Here is a 15,977-nt window from a genome sequence, read left to right as displayed (position 1 = left end):
AGAAATACACTTGATATTAATAGCATGTGCTTTTTATTGCATAATTGTATGAATTTTCAAAAGATTTCACATTATTTAAGCCGCATGTTGCGAAAAAATATTATAATCAAGCAACTAGTCTCGTATTTCACCCCTTCGATATTAATAAGAACAAAATCTTCAAAATCAAGACACTGTTATTGATTTGTTGTTTTTCACTAATTTTGTTAAGCTTTACACCCGATATGCAAACTGGAGACAATCTTGCAACTGAAAACGGTTTATTATCTTTTTTTCGATTTTGGAAAGGAATTGGAAACTATTTTCACTATCAGGTTTTGATAATGTAGTTTTGGTATCATACCATGTAACACATCAGGTAAAACTATTTAAAATTATGGGGTTGTGATTTAATGCTAATCAGGATTCAAATAAAGGCACCATTTTCAATACAAAATCGAATTCACAAAAACATACCTAAATACCAGGGTGATATGTCTAATACAAGTATAAATAGGCCTGTCAATATATAATTTGTCAGGAAATAATATAAGGAAACAGGAGTAACAACAATATTTTGTTACTCCCCTTCCATATTCCTTAAGAAGCCTATAACTCTGTTACTCCTTAATCCTTACCAACCTGTACACCTTAGCTCACCTTGATATTAAAGGAGCATGGGATAAAAGAATCCTTAACAAAACCAAAAATATTATTACTTAAGAGTCAGTTCCATAGCTCATTATAGCAAAAATTACGTTTTTAATACTATTGTTTAGGTTCCATTTACCTACACCCCTCAAATTAAACTTTCTGTTTATTGCGGCAACTTATAAAGCTGAACATTTGTAGTAAGATAGCTTAGATGGTCATGCAAATCATCACAATACTCAGTTCGTAAAAAAGAAGTCAAGATAAAACCAATGGCATTCCTGTTGACGACTTTAAAATACCTTCTTATAAGTCAACTACGATTTTTAACGCTTTCTCAGGTCATTGTTTACTTATAATTACTTTCTAGTTTCTGTATCTAACTTAAATACTATTACAAAAGACGAATCAATTATGCCTGTGGTTTGATTGTTTTTTATAGCAATATGCAAGCTACGTACATAAAGCAGAATAAGACAGTAAATTCAATTTGGCAAGGGGTTTGATGAGCACCCTAAATATTGACTCTAAGGGGAGAAGTCAATAAGAAATTTTTTTAACGGTCAAATAGCTGAATTCTAAAGGCGGGGGGCAAACTAACCTTCTTATTTGGCACAGCCTTGTTAAGAGCCTTCATGGTTCTTATCTCTTGCAATGAATCCTAGTCGAGAAGAAACTTCCATAACATGGCTGCAATATCGATACAGACGTTCATCCTCACTGACAAAATACCAAAAGAGTCCATACAAATATACTTCTTTACCAAGTCCAAAATAGGGACACACGCCTTTTATTAGTAATTATAGCCTTTCTTTTCAAACATTTATTCAAGGACCAAACTCCATTAAAGGACTAACAACCCAAGTAGACAGAAGCCATATTGACACGTTCAACCAATGAATATCTATTGTTCTTTAAAAAAGACCAGGTTTAATTTTATTTTTCACCCTGAGTGATACGGCTTGTCATTTATTACTTCACAAATGGAGGCACTATTAAGTTTATTGGAAGTTTTGCCGACATCGCTATTCACAAACAATCATATTAGGCTTGCAGAAGAATTGGTTACGGTCACTTCAGACACTAAGTTATGTGAACCATATGCTAGAAGTTAGATAATAAAAGCACCACCCTAGTGGAAATGTGACTCATTGAAGCAGATATAAAGTTCCTTAGTAATTATTGATAATATATTCAGCTATGCATACAGAAAAGTGCCGTAGCCAGGTAAAAGAGCTGGGAAACCAAGACTCCTGTCCTAAAGTCTACTCTTTACTTTAGATGCGCTATGCATTTTAAAGCGTTCGGGGTTACGGGGCATATCTATTTCGTTTTGTTCCACTGTCCCGGAAATAAATTCCTGTTAGCCCGCCTCTGTAGGGAAGACACACTTATGCAGGAATCTATTTCGATTATAGGCAGATTCATTAAAACAGCAAAGGAAGTTATGGAAAATAAACAAGCAAATCATGAAATTTGGGAGAAAGGCTGGGCTTAGATACTCCGGTGATGTTTGTACCTGTAGGCCAGGCAAACATATAGCCTACGTTTAACAGGATTTTAAAATGAAAAGGATACAAGTCATCAGCCTACCCAAAGAACTCAGTTGATTGTTTCAGTAACTCTAATAATAAAATGCGTCAAACTGGGTAACCTTCAAAAGGCTACTGATAATTGGTTTTGAAAACCAGTTTCAGAACAAAACTTGCAGATATTCGTATTTTTTCCCCCACAAACTTGTTTCTAGGGTAGAAAAGTCATAGCTCGTGCCCCTAAAGCATGTAAATTTTCCATTTATTGTGCGTTTCCTATATTGTATTTCTTTCGATTTTCGCAATACATAAAAAAACATATCTTTGACACACATATTTACAGAAAACATAAGCCGAAATATCCTAGCATGCACGAACGAATCGATGATTTTCTTCAGCGGGGGGGGGGCTAAGTGTTTTTTTAGCCTCCTTTTATAAAGACCAGTTTACGAGATGGAGGTATATTTTTGAAAACTTATAGGGAAAACAGCATTTTATCTCGCAATCATGATCAATTTTCAAGTTGGACAAATATTTAAGGGGGAGGGGGTCAAGCCTAATGGTCCCATTCCCTTTGGATACGGCCCTACTAGCACGGCACAGGTTAATAGTTGTTTTCAATAAGGTAAGGCAAGGGAGATTCAAGTATTTCAAAATCGCTTGTAAAAGGCCAAAAATTGTTTAAAAACAGAGTTTGAAACGTTTATAAGTTATTGTTCAGCAATTATATTAATGTATAATCAATAGTTTGGCATGCATGGCTTGTTGCCCCAATCCCGCTTATTACACATATTTAGAGTTTTTAATATAGTTTCATCCAGCTTTCTACCTAAAAGATGACTCAAAATCGATTTTCAATTCTACTTTAGACGAATACTTGCCGTCTTAATTTTCATATCTAATAATAAACAGAAGCAGAACAGACAAAATCAGTAATGCTGGGTAATAAAGAAGCAGTCATTTCCTTCCAAGTCAATCCATAATAAACTCCTAATTCCCCTAAATTGCCTAAAGTAAATCTCTTTGATGAAAATCGACAGGGACACATGTAAATATGATAGGTTTGGCCCAAAGCTAAGCCTTAGCCTTAAAAGGCTACAATAAAGGCAGAATAAATCTCGCATTTGCTTAAACCAATAAAACAGTTGGCTTCCGGCAACGGAGGGTGCGAGCATTTTCAAAGGGAGGATTAGCGTACATTGTTGCACTTCGGATGGAAACCATTCAGTTAATTTGGTTTAAATCGGAGGGTCAAATCGGCACCTAGACACGTTCCAGTTTGCTCTATTTACAAAAGATTCGTGAAGCCACAAATTTGTTTCTATTGACACATTAATTGAATCTTCCTAAAGTATATCCTACCATTTTAATATCTCATAAGAATTTGAATGAAAAGAAAACCTAAAATGAAATTGTGACAGGATACACAGGGCCTTTCGTCGCTATTACGTCTATAAGTCGTATCTGGTATTTTCGTAATTCCAGGATAATAGCCAAAAGTCGATGGCTAAGCTCTTCTCAAGGGGAGGTAAGCTGACGATTAAGCTATTCTCGGAAGAATGTCAGATACAAACTTGAGGCGTGACAGTGATGATTTATCGCTACCCTGAAAATGCCTCAATAATATATCCGTTCCGTATGCTCCATATTTCTTATTCCCAAAGCCTTCCCTATACCAAAGACATCCCCTTTGTCCAATGCTTTCCTTATGCCCAAGGGCTTCTCTGTAAAGGGGAAAGAGAAGCCTTTGGATGTAGGTTTTGGCTATACCTAGCCTATTCCATAAAAACAAGGCATTCACGATACACAAGACATTCCCAATAAAGGGGATGTTGAGGGCTTTGGGTATAGGTCTTGGCTATACCGAAGACATTCCTACACCCAGGATACAAATTTGAAAATGTTATCCCCCAGGACTTCATGTACGTACTAATTTTTAGTCTCCCAAGACTTAATGTACAAATACAATAATTTTTTTTTGATAAGCCTCCTAGTTGTCTGTGAATAGTAAGTAGCAGGTTAACTACAGTAAGCGATAAAGTAAAGAAAATTTTCGCTAAGGAGTCAAAACTAATGGGTAATAGACACCGATGGCGATTTGTGTATTTGAGTTTGGTTGAACCATCCAGTGCACCAAGGCAAGCTACCCACTTTTAGTAGCCCACACATAGATAAAACTAGACCTCCACCGTAAAAAATCCCCGAAGTATAGAATCAACTATGAGTCATGCGTTGCGACAGAGTAATGGAACAACAAGTTTGACTCTTGTTTCAGGGGGGGAAAGCTTGTATTTTGCAGTGTACATTTTCCTTGAAATTAAAGCAATTCAAGAAATAAGTTATTACAGACTTGAAAAAAAACCTTCCATCTCACCCAAAGAAACGCACGAGAATTTAGTTGGCAAATTAGATGTTCCTTCTTACCAAGTTTGGTTGAGATCTGACAACCCCAAAGACTAAAATAGAAATATTTTGTATTCCCTCCACAAGAGTTAATTTGGCTGTGGATTACCTAAAAGCACAAATAGGTGACTAGTAACTACCAATTCTAAAGTTTGACTGACATTAAATAACATTTTCTGGTAGTCTTAATCTCATAATAGCATAAATTTCAGAATCCCTCTTCCTACAGTAGTTCGATCAGATCCGGACATGCAAAGGCAAAGCGTAAAAATCTTTCTCGGTCCTCGTTAAATTTCATTTAGATCCAAAGATCCGTTCTGCGGAGCAGTCCTATTACAAGAATCTAGGAGCCCTCTCCCCACCATAGAGGTAGGATGCCAAATGACACAAATAGACTGGCAGATCTTCCTTCCCACCACGTTCCTTTGAGACACCGCATCGTCTTCTGGAAGATACCTTGTTGACAAAAATTTAGAGGTCCTCAACAGAAGTCAAATTAGTCCCTGACTTCAAGATAGCAGAAATACCATGTTAAATTACACTTCTGACTAACTTCAATCGAGATTAAACAACCCCTTATCACAAGAACAAGAGCATCAGATATACTGATAACAGCAATGTGGAAATCCTTCTCATCTGTGAGGTCCAATCGTGACCAGACCGAAAATGCAAAACTAGAACATATACTTTCACTTCCTATCGAGCCTGGTCAGGAATCGATATCATATCAACTTCTTTTATATTAACAGGTGGAGAAAACATACCCCATCCCCTTGCCTCTCAAAGGCTTTCACAAACCGAACTACTGACAGACATACTCAGGATACTAGCTTTTACTTACCAGAGTTTTGTTGAGGTTGGACGAGGCGTTCAAACAGTCGTCATGAGAAGAAGATAGGTGCCAACGCCCCTCCCCGCATGGTTGTCCAATTTAGTCGGGGAATCAAAATGCATAAACGAGAAATCAGCGCGCATAAAATTTACCCCCCCCCCAATTCTATTCTCCACACAGGCAAATTCCTAACAATAGCTCTTGTTTCTCATTAGTTTTGGTTGATATCTAACAACCACTTCTATTAGATGTTATAATTATAGCAACCGCCCTTCTTTGATTTCCTTTTAAAGAGGTCAGATCAAGTCACAGTCTCAAAAAAAAATTGAGAACGAAGATGCTAGCTCTCACTTCTCGCCAAGTTTGTTCGAGATCCAGCCGATATTTCTGGTAGATATCCCGAGGTAGATATCTTCGAGGGACCTCCCTCCATTCGCCTCCACGCAGACTTCAGATTGCGCCTGGATGCCAAAAATTCACAATTAGTACTCTAGGCTTTACTTTTTATCACATTTACATGTGATCCGACATCCTTTTCTGGTAGATCTGCTAATGAAAAAATTCGGTAGAACACCAATCCCATTTCCCAACTCAGGTCACAGGCAGAATTATTTCAGCCTAGCTCTTGTTACAAGCTTTATACGCATACAAAATTTCAAAAAAAAAAAATAATAATTCACGAGAATCAGGTTGTTCACCAACAAACGGAAATCAGCATTTCAAGACATCCATGATTATACCTTAGAAGTCTAGAAAAGATATATAATTTCGACCTCAGGCGTTCAACGTCTTCTAAACGACGCTGACATTCATGATTTTTATGAACTTTACTTTAATAGCAGGGATAGTTTTGTTCTGTTTCCTGCTTACAAACTTTTCACAAGCTAGGAAAAAAATGGAAAATACTGGAAATTTTGCAAACATTTTACAAACACTGTACTTTTTTCTCCGTTTTCACGATTGACGCACCGTTTCAAAGAAGAAAAACAGAAAAAAATATGTTTTATTATCTTACCACTAAAGAGCTATAAACAACTGATGACGAAAAAACTACAAAAGCAGTAGAGTTGCTTCACAAGAAAATAAGATAACTACTACTAACAACAAGTAACTACAACACCAACCCAAATGAGGCCAATCATGGTATCATTGGGTTGGCAGCACCACCCCAACCCATGTTGGCCTCATCCCAAAACAGTTTTTTTCAAGCCACATTTTAAAAATCTCGGTTGCCATTGGTCGTCGTTCGCTGGCTCTTTACTAGATTGCAGCCATCGCTGCAATCATGATCATCTTGCATAACGATATATATTGAAAACTAGACCAGGAATTTCACTTCCAAATTTTAAAATTTTCGGATCAATCCTTTTCAACTGCTCAAAAACTGAAATACACCTACAAACCACATGACCAAGTGAGTTCAAATCGAACAACTAGTTCATACTGTAGTCTCAACTCATAGCGACAAATGATTCTGTATCGGCAAAATTGCTTTTGGAAAAGCAGACCATAATCGATAAATGAGCCTTTCAGAAGCCAAATTGAATTGACCGATTTCATTATTTTATTGTTTGAATTTCAGTACCGAACCACTTAATAAACCTTTCAACTTCATAGAGTTACAAGAAAATTATCTAAACCTAAGAACTCGCGTCAAAAACGAGACAGAAATTGTCTCACCATTTAACAAAAATATTTGTTTCATACGCCAGTTTGGAGAAATCCAAATTCCCGATACTTAATCACATATGGTAACCAAAGACCCAAAAATCTCTATCATCTTCCTCCCGGATAATTTGCGTAGTTGAAGTTCAAACCACTGTTGTATTTTGTTGTGATTTTTTTTTTTTTTTTTTACAAGCTTGGTCAAATTGAACGGCCGAAATTTTTCTATTACAACCATTTGTCGTACCTTAGGCATACACGCCGTATGGGTAGAAAACGATTGATTCGGTTTTGAGGGGATGTTCTCACGACTCACGGGTGATCATCTTGGAAATACGATTGACAACAATGGAATTTCTGCTGGAATGTTCCGGTGTTTGGAAATGTAATTGGAAAGAAGATAATGGACCTTCATCGGAAGAGGGAAGGCGGGCTATTTGTTCGGCCTCGCTAGCAAAAATTTGGAACAGAGGGTACATCAAGTTTCAAATTTTGCCGGAAGCCAGTCATTAGTTTCTCCAAAAAAACAGCAAGAACCGGAAAACAGATGCACATAAAAATAAGGAAGAAACTATTGAAATAAAGAAATATGTTCTTAACATAAATCGAAGGTGCAATTCAGAAGGTGTAAATCAGTTAAAAGTGAAAAATTACTTTTAGATAGAGCCAGCAATGTGACCACTAATTTATTTAAGAGGAGGGGTAAAAATTCAAATTAAAACGCAAATTAAACAGGTGAATCATATGGATTAAGAAAAAAAATACTACGATTTCGGAGAGGACTACGCCTCCTTGTCGTGCTTAGGTGTTCCCTATTTTATCGCTGACTTCGTTTTGTTTTCATAAAAGGGGATAATGATAAAAATTGCGTTTTCAAAATCTTAAAGCCAGTCTGTTTTTTATGTTCAACTAATTAAGTCGACCGTATATGGTTAGGCTCATCTAGTTTACCTTAAAACACCAATTTTATATAATAATTTAACCGAATAGTTTTAGCTAAGTCAAGTTATATCCAATACAATTAAAAGAGCAAAATTATTCCATTTTATTATATTACAAACGAAGCATCGCAGACTGCGATTCGCAGTCTATAAGTTGACTTCGAGTCCTGCCGCAGGCAGATTGCCTGCCTGCCGTTGGCTAGGTGATGACCAAAGCAAATTTAGTATTCAGCAAAATCGCTATCCTACCAATAGTCGACCTTGGTTTCCACGGAGTCCGATGAAAATTTGTTGTGAGTCCCTTAAAAAATTTTACTTTCAGTTCTTTATTTGTGACCATAGCTTCAAAAACTTGCGTGTGTGTTTTTCATATAACGGTTACAATCTATATATTTTGTCTTCTAACAGCTATTTATGAATACGTATTCGATTTGGAAGGCTCATAAGGAATGAAATTTCTTAAAAAGCATTTTCCCTAAGGCAATATTCCGTAATAACTCAATAGAAGTAAAATACGCCTGCGAAAAATTCCAATCTATTAATGTCAGTTATATGTCAAACATGCTTCCAAAGACTAGCCTCAACAGTAGTCTGTAATCTATTGATCCGGAAAATGCCTGACTAATAGAAAATTCTAGCCATTATGTGCCTAAATACATAAGCAATATGTTACCACCCTCGAAGAACTCTCTCGGTTAACGCAGAAAGCGAATGCCGGAACGGAAACAAATTCCCAAATAAAGTCATCCTGTTCCTCGCAGCAGGATCTCTTGCACGGACACCACGCTGATCTGGAGTTATTCAGGCACAACTCAAGTAAAACGATTTTGCAAGAGCATTATAATTCCCTCTGAAACCTTGCGATTTTAAGACTAACCTAGAGCTGTAAGTTGCACGGAAAGATTAAGATACTTTGCCGTTTGATTCATTAGATTGAGAGAGGGGGCACCCACTTTCATTTGCTTGATGTACACCTCAGAATGCCTGTGTGCCGCACAGTTCCACAACGCTCGCCAGGGTTTCTGCCATGTTTTGCACACTTTTCGCCATACTTGGCACAATTTTTCTTCACCGAACCAGATTCACCGATATTTTTCTTCACCGAACCAGAATTATAATATCGTTTAAACTTTTTCTTCTTGAAGGATGTAAACTTGCTTAAAAATACGGAAGGAGTTCTTTTTTTGTCGTTTTTTTTTGCTTCTTGCGTTCATTTCAGGCTTAAAAAATGCAATGTAATTTTTTTTTTTTTAGTGAAATTTGATTGACGGAAAAGAAGAATACCAGCTATCAAATGAGCAACTTACGTTTCACACTCGAATATTGTTTTGCGAAACATATATTTTACCTTACGTGTAAAACAGGGATATAATTGTTTTACTTTAAAACATTAAAACGGAATGACGGCAAAAAAAAACTTGCTAAGGGAACATAAATCTCACCAGTTAAAGTTGCTCAGGGACGTAAATTCAATGTGAGCCAAATTAAAGCGAATTAAATTTCACTCGCACATGAATAGTTATTACACTACTTAGGGAATTGATTGTCATTTAGCCCTACAGATATATTACCAGATCGTTAATGTGACAAAAGGTTGCATAAAATCATCATCTAATGCTTCTTTTAAGACAAAATTTTAATGCTTCTTCTAAGACAGAAAACTTCTAAAATCTCAATCCCAACACTGTTTTGCAAAGGTGATCCGAATACTAGGCCTACTACTACAAATAGCTCACAGCAGCAACATGCCGCCTGAAGCTACAATAGCTATGCACGCTCCTCCTCCATCCTAATCTATTCAAAGCCTTCCTCCTTATACCTTCTCAGGAAGTTTCCATTTCCCTTAAATAATCCTGACAGAAGATCACCTTGAAAGGATCAAAACCGATGGGATCTTATCATAAAAAAGTATTATTTTTCTTTTAAAAACTGTGTTGAAGAAGAGAGACTTAATTTCAGGCACGTACCAAGGGAAGCATCAGTACCCAGTCTCACTTCAAAATCCCAAATTGTCTCGAATGTCTGGGTACCTTTTACTCAAATTATTAAATTATAGTGTTTTTCGATTATTTTCCCCTCCCCGAAATAAATTCTTTAGTATGTGCCCGTCCATATTGTGTCAAATTTCCACCAAGTTACGGATCCACTAGGTCCTTGTTCAAGCTCCTGTGAAACTCATTAGGCCTACCAGTGGCGTCAAATCTCGAAACTTTAAGGGGGGACAAACTGAATTTTTAAAACCGATGGGGACGACACATTTGTAATTTTTTCAATGAAAGCATCAAAAATGGCATTTTCAACAAAAAGTTATTTTTCAAAAACTGTGGGTAAAAAAGTCTTGGCCGCACATGCCCCTCCCCAAATTGGCATAAATAAGGCTTAATACGAGATTTGTTAGATTGAATCAATTCGTGCCTATTCTTTTAACAAAATAAAGAAAGAAGAAGTGTTGGAATTTTTCTTTTAAGCTAAATAGCCTACAAATATACATGCAAAAAGGAAATAATTTGAAAACCATGAATGAATGAAAATAGTCCTGACATTTTGCAATCTTTTCTGACACCTAATACAACATAATTTAGCAAGAAATGTCAGGGCCTAAGGTCATACCTTAAGAATGATGAAATCCATATTAATAAGTATTATCTTCCTTGTTATACATCGAATAGGAAACCTGAAAACAAAAATTACTGTAAGTTAATTTAGCGACCAAGTGGCCTATACGATGCTCTCATGTCTCGGTTTAAGGAGTTGATTTTAAGAAAAACCTTTAGCAAAAAGAGTAGAGAAAATTAATGTTTCAATCCATTAATTGGTAATTTTGAAGCAACCTGTTTAGTTTACTGAAGTGATCTTTTGGATTGGCGATTCAATCGATAATCCGCCAATGGATTTGTTAAATCAAACAGTTCGAGGCAACGAACTGTAAGTAAGGATTGATCCGACTCAATAGTAACCGAAACTGTAAAAAACGGAATTTTGACACCAATAGATACAACAACAAAAATCAGATTTTTATGCTGATTTCATACAAGTTTCATCATATCAACTTTAGTCTTACTCATTAAAAGTTACGATCTTTTGATGCGTAAGATTTGCCTTATTTTTGAAAGAAAGGAAAACATGCCCATAAGTCATAGAATCTTAATGAATATATCGCCATCAGATTTAGCATATCATAGAACCCTACTTAAGAAGTTTCAAGCTCCTACCTCGAAAAATGTGGAATTTTGTATTTTTTGCCAGTTGAAAAATCACGGATGCGTTTTTATTCGTTGTTGTTGTTTTTTTTTTTTTCATTGATGATTATATCAACCTAAAAAATCACTAAAATAGTGATAAGTCACTAGGGGTGGCAACCCTGGTATATACACTCTCATACTAAGCTGATTATCATCGAGTACAAATACAGAAAGAAACCGGTTCTTTCAGACCAAGAACTAGAGTGTAGTGGGTATAAGAGATAAGTACCCAGCTCAATTTTAGAATAACATAAGCTTTTTTGTGCTAATAAAGATTATTTTTGCTTTAATGGCAAGGTTTGTAATTTTAATGTCTCATTGCATATAGATATGACGTGTTTTCGCGTTTCACTTTTGTTTTTCTTCCTTTAAATGCTGACTGTTAATGCTTGTTCTTTCATGTATTTAGGGCAAGTGAGATTGTTTTTGAGTAGTTTTAAATTAGGTGAGCACTTCTTCCCCCTCCTCATCTCATAATCTCCGAAAACTCCCCAATATCAAAGTATTTGCCTCTAGTCATCTTTGTACCTCTCACCCTATCTCCGTCCCTCTTGTTGCATACATGGTTCCAGAAAATGTTCCCTTCCACGTTCCATTATTAGAAAAGGTAACTAGGGTTACACGGACACGACCAGACACGTTTTCAGTTTCTCTTCTGAGGACTATGAAGTAAGAATATTCTTATGGAGGAGGGCTCAGAATGTAGGAAAAGCTTGACCTTTCTAAAGGGATTTCTGATTGGGAAGATATTAAGCAATATGATTTGTCTTTTATTTAGATATTTTTTTAAGGATTTTCTCTGAACGCTGATGACCAGCCAGGTTATGTCCCAAAAACATTTAAGCCAACTTGAGCACATGGAGGGGCTCCAGGAATGTACTTCCAAAATTTTACAATTTTTTCTGTTATTGCCAATTTTGTATTCCGTCACATTTCTTCTCTGCAATTTTTGACGTACAATTGCAGTTTGTATGGAAGATAGAACAATTTAGTTAGCCCTAACAAAGAAATTTCGTGAGATGGGCATAATCCCTGAAACTAAGAATTTGAAAATTTTATTACATTGGAATCCCAAATAACTACATTTTAATCACACCTACCAAAAACTTTATCAGAAACTGGATTTAGAAAGATCTGAATCCATAGAATTTGCATGTTTTCATATCTAAGTTAGGTACTTACATACTAAAACCGACTTCACTCAAGAAGTGAAATTAGGTTAATCATGATGAAATATACCAAAATATGATGTGATTATAAAACTTTAGCAACAAAATTATGGTAACTACAACAGAGAATTATGGAAAGCAGGCCACCCAGAACGCATTATATTAAATACCTAACCTAACCAACTCTACATATTGAACATTTAATTAAAATATACCTGCATAGTAGTTTCAAACAGTTCGTGGTAACGAACTGTAGTAAGGAGCGACCCGGCTCAATAGTAACCAAAACTCTAAAAAATGGAATTTTGATACCAATAGCTACATCAAAAGAATCGCATTTTAATGCTGGTTTTAAATATATAAGTTTCATCAAGTTTAGTCTTACCCATCAAAAGTTACGAGCCTGAGAAAATTTGCGTTATTTTAGAAAATAGGGGGAAACGCCTCCTAAAAGTTATAGAATCTTAACGAAAATCACATCATCAGATTCAGCGTATCAGAGAACCCTACTGTAGAAGTTTCGAGCTCCTATCTACAAAAATGTGGAATTTTGCATTTTTTGCCAGAAGGCAGATCACGGATGCGTGTTTATTTGTTTTTTTTGTTTTTTTGTTTTTTTTCCCAGGGGTGATCGTATCGACCCAGTTGTCCTAGAATGTTGCAAGAGGGCTCATTCTAATGGAAATGAAAAGTTCTAGTGCCCTTTTTAAGTGACCAAAAAAATTGGAGGGCACCTAGGCCCCCTCCCACGCTAATTATTTTCCCAAAGTCAACGGATCAAAATTCTGAGATAGCCATTTTATTCAGCGTAGTCGAAAAACCTTATAACTGTGTCTTTGGGGACGACTTACTCCCCCACAGTCCCCGTGGGAGGGGCAACAAGTTACAAACTTTGACCTGTGCTTACATATAGTAATGGTTATTGGGAAGTATACAGGCGTTTTCAGGAGGATTTTTTTGGTTTGGGGGAGGGGTTGAGAAGAGGGGGATATGCTGGGGGAACTTTCCTTCGAGAATTTGTAATGGGAGAAGAAAATTTCCATGAAGGGAGAGCAGGATTTACTAGCATTATTTAAAAAAAAAAAAAAACAATTAAAAAATAAAAGTGAAAAAGCTTGTTCAGCTGGAAGTAAGGAACAGCAATAAAACTTAAAACAAACAGAAATTATTACCCATATGAGGGGCTCACCTCCTTCTAATACCTCGCTCTTTACGCTAAAGTATTTTCAGTAATTTCAACTACTTATTCTACGGCTTTTGTGATTCAGGGGGTCATTCTTAATGAATTGGGATAAAATTTAAGCTTTAGTGTAAAGAGCGAGGTACTGACGATGGGGCGAATCCCCTCATATATGTAATAAAAACATGAGAATACAAAATTTCTTTACGTAAGCTAATTTATAAGTTACGTAAATCTTTTACCAATAAAAAGATTAGTAAAAAATTAAAAGTTCTAGTTGCCTTTTTAATTAACCAAAAAATCGGGGGGCAACTAGGCTTCGTCCCCCGCTCTTTTTTTCTCAAAATCATTCGATCAAAATTATGAGAAAGCCATTGAGCCAAAAAAAAAAAAAAAAATATGCAAATTTCGTTTTGATTATTCCTCTGCGGAGAGCCAAAATCAAAACATGCATTGATTCAAAAACGTTCAGAAATTAAATAAAAAAAAAACAAGTTTTTTTAACTGAAAGTAAGGAGCGACATTAAAACTTAAAACACACAGAAATTACTTCGTATATGAAGGAGGCTGCTTCCTCATCAACGCCCCGCTCTTTACGCTAAAGTTTTTTACTGTTTTAAAAAGAGGAATTGAGAGAAAGAGTCAAACTTTAGCGTAAAGAGCGGGGCGTTGATGAGGAAGCAGCCTCTTTCATATACGAAGTAATTTCTGTGTGTTTTAAGTTTTAATGTCGCTCCTTACTTTCAGTTAAAAAAACTTGTTTTTTTTTTTATTTAATATCTCAATAAAGCTAAGCTGATTATCTCCGAGAGCGCACAAGAGAAACCGGTTTAAACTGATCAAGAACATCAGTTTGGCCGATATAATACGTAAGTAACCTATATTGTCTTAGGTTTCCATTTTGCCAATCTTGGAAGGAGTCATATTCAGGAAACCGAGAAAATTCATCCAAAAATACAATAAAAATTACATAGAATGCAGTAAAAGGCTATTTCGACCTTCAGATCAAGTGATGGATCAAATTAACCATTCAAAGTAAGCAATTGAAATAAAAGAATAAACGGCTAAGTCACATTCAAGTCATAAATTCAAAAAAAGGAAAGAGAATTGCAAAAAGACGCCAAAGAGAATGTCACTCCTAATTTAATTCATCTCTCGGTCAAGATAAGAAATCATTCGGCACCAGTACGGATGACTTAACATAAATAAAGATTATTACAGCGCTTATACTTTACGAAACATAAAAGAACGAATGTCAAAGCAATACCATACATAGCAAGGAGAATTTTGCCAAAAAGTTGTCAAGTCAGCTAATCTCGCTTCAGTTATCACACAAAACAGCTACTACAAGGGTTCTGGTCAAATTTATAGGGTATAGACGTCACTTGTGCATGGTTTTTTTCTACTTTGTTTCAAGCTTTAGTTCGCAGTTTATTAACAAACTTGAAACCACGAAAAATTGTCAGCAATTATTTTTCGGAAAGGCGCGATCCTTAGAGAAAAGCCTTCGGTAGAGTCCTTCTTCCATGTAAAGCTATTAATTAATAAAAGTGTTAGGTTAACAGAATATATCAACTACGCTGCGAAAAAAACTATCAAACAGTTCGTGGTAACAAACAGTAAGTGAGGAGCAATGCAGCTCAATAGTAACCAAAACTCTCAAGAAACAAGTGTCTTGATAAAAAAAAAAAATCAAAAGAATCGAATTTTGATACTTATTCAGAATATAAAAAATTCATCAAGTTTAACATTGCCAATCAAAGTTACGAGCCTGAGAAAATTTGTCCAATTTTAAAAAGGAAGAATGTCCCCAAAACATCAAGTAAACTTAATGAAAATCATACCATCAGGTTCAGCATATCAGAGAACCTTAAATTAGATGTTTCAAGCTTCTATATACAAAAATGTGGAATTTTTCATTTTTTGCCAGAAGAAAGATCACGGATACGTGTATATCATTTTTATTTTTCAGGGGGTGATCGTATCAAACCAATGATCCTAGAAGATTGGAAGAGGACTCATTTGACCAGAAAGCAAGATTTCCAGTGCCCTTCTTAGGTGACCAAAAATATCGGATGGCAGTTAACCCACTCCCACACCTGTTTCTCCAGAGTCCCTTGATAAAAACTTTGAAATACCCAGTTTGTTCAGCATAGTTGGAAGATATAATAACTGTGTCTTTGAGGATGACTTGACCATCCAGAGTTCACGGTGAAAGGGCTGCAAGCTATGAACTTTGCCCATTGTTAACATATAGGATTGGTTTATTGAGAAGTATGCAGACATTTGGAGGGGATTTTCTGGTAAGGGGGGTTACATGGGAGGACCTTTCAATGGAGGAATTTTTCGTGGGGCAAGGGAATTTCCATGGAGGGGCATCATA

General features: G+C 36.0%; 1 protein-coding gene across 3 annotated transcripts in view; it reads right to left on the bottom strand.

Annotated features, from left to right (window-relative positions):
- LOC136028506 (E3 ubiquitin-protein ligase PDZRN3-B-like) overlaps positions 1–15,977 on the bottom strand; it is a 47,617-nt gene that overhangs the window by 16,002 nt on the left and 15,638 nt on the right. For all 3 annotated transcript variants that reach the window (XM_065706352.1, XM_065706358.1, XM_065706364.1), the window contains one exon: positions 10,614–10,677. In XM_065706352.1, the coding sequence (XP_065562424.1) occupies positions 10,614–10,634 (21 nt within the window). In that variant the 5' untranslated portion in view covers positions 10,635–10,677. The remainder of the gene's footprint in view (positions 1–10,613; positions 10,678–15,977) is intronic.

This window comes from Artemia franciscana, chromosome 1 (genome assembly GCF_032884065.1).
Source record: "Artemia franciscana chromosome 1, ASM3288406v1, whole genome shotgun sequence".
NCBI classification, from domain to species: domain Eukaryota; kingdom Metazoa; phylum Arthropoda; class Branchiopoda; order Anostraca; family Artemiidae; genus Artemia; species Artemia franciscana.
The sequence above is the reverse complement of the archived record's forward strand: the minus strand, read 5'-3'. Positions and strand labels throughout refer to the sequence as shown.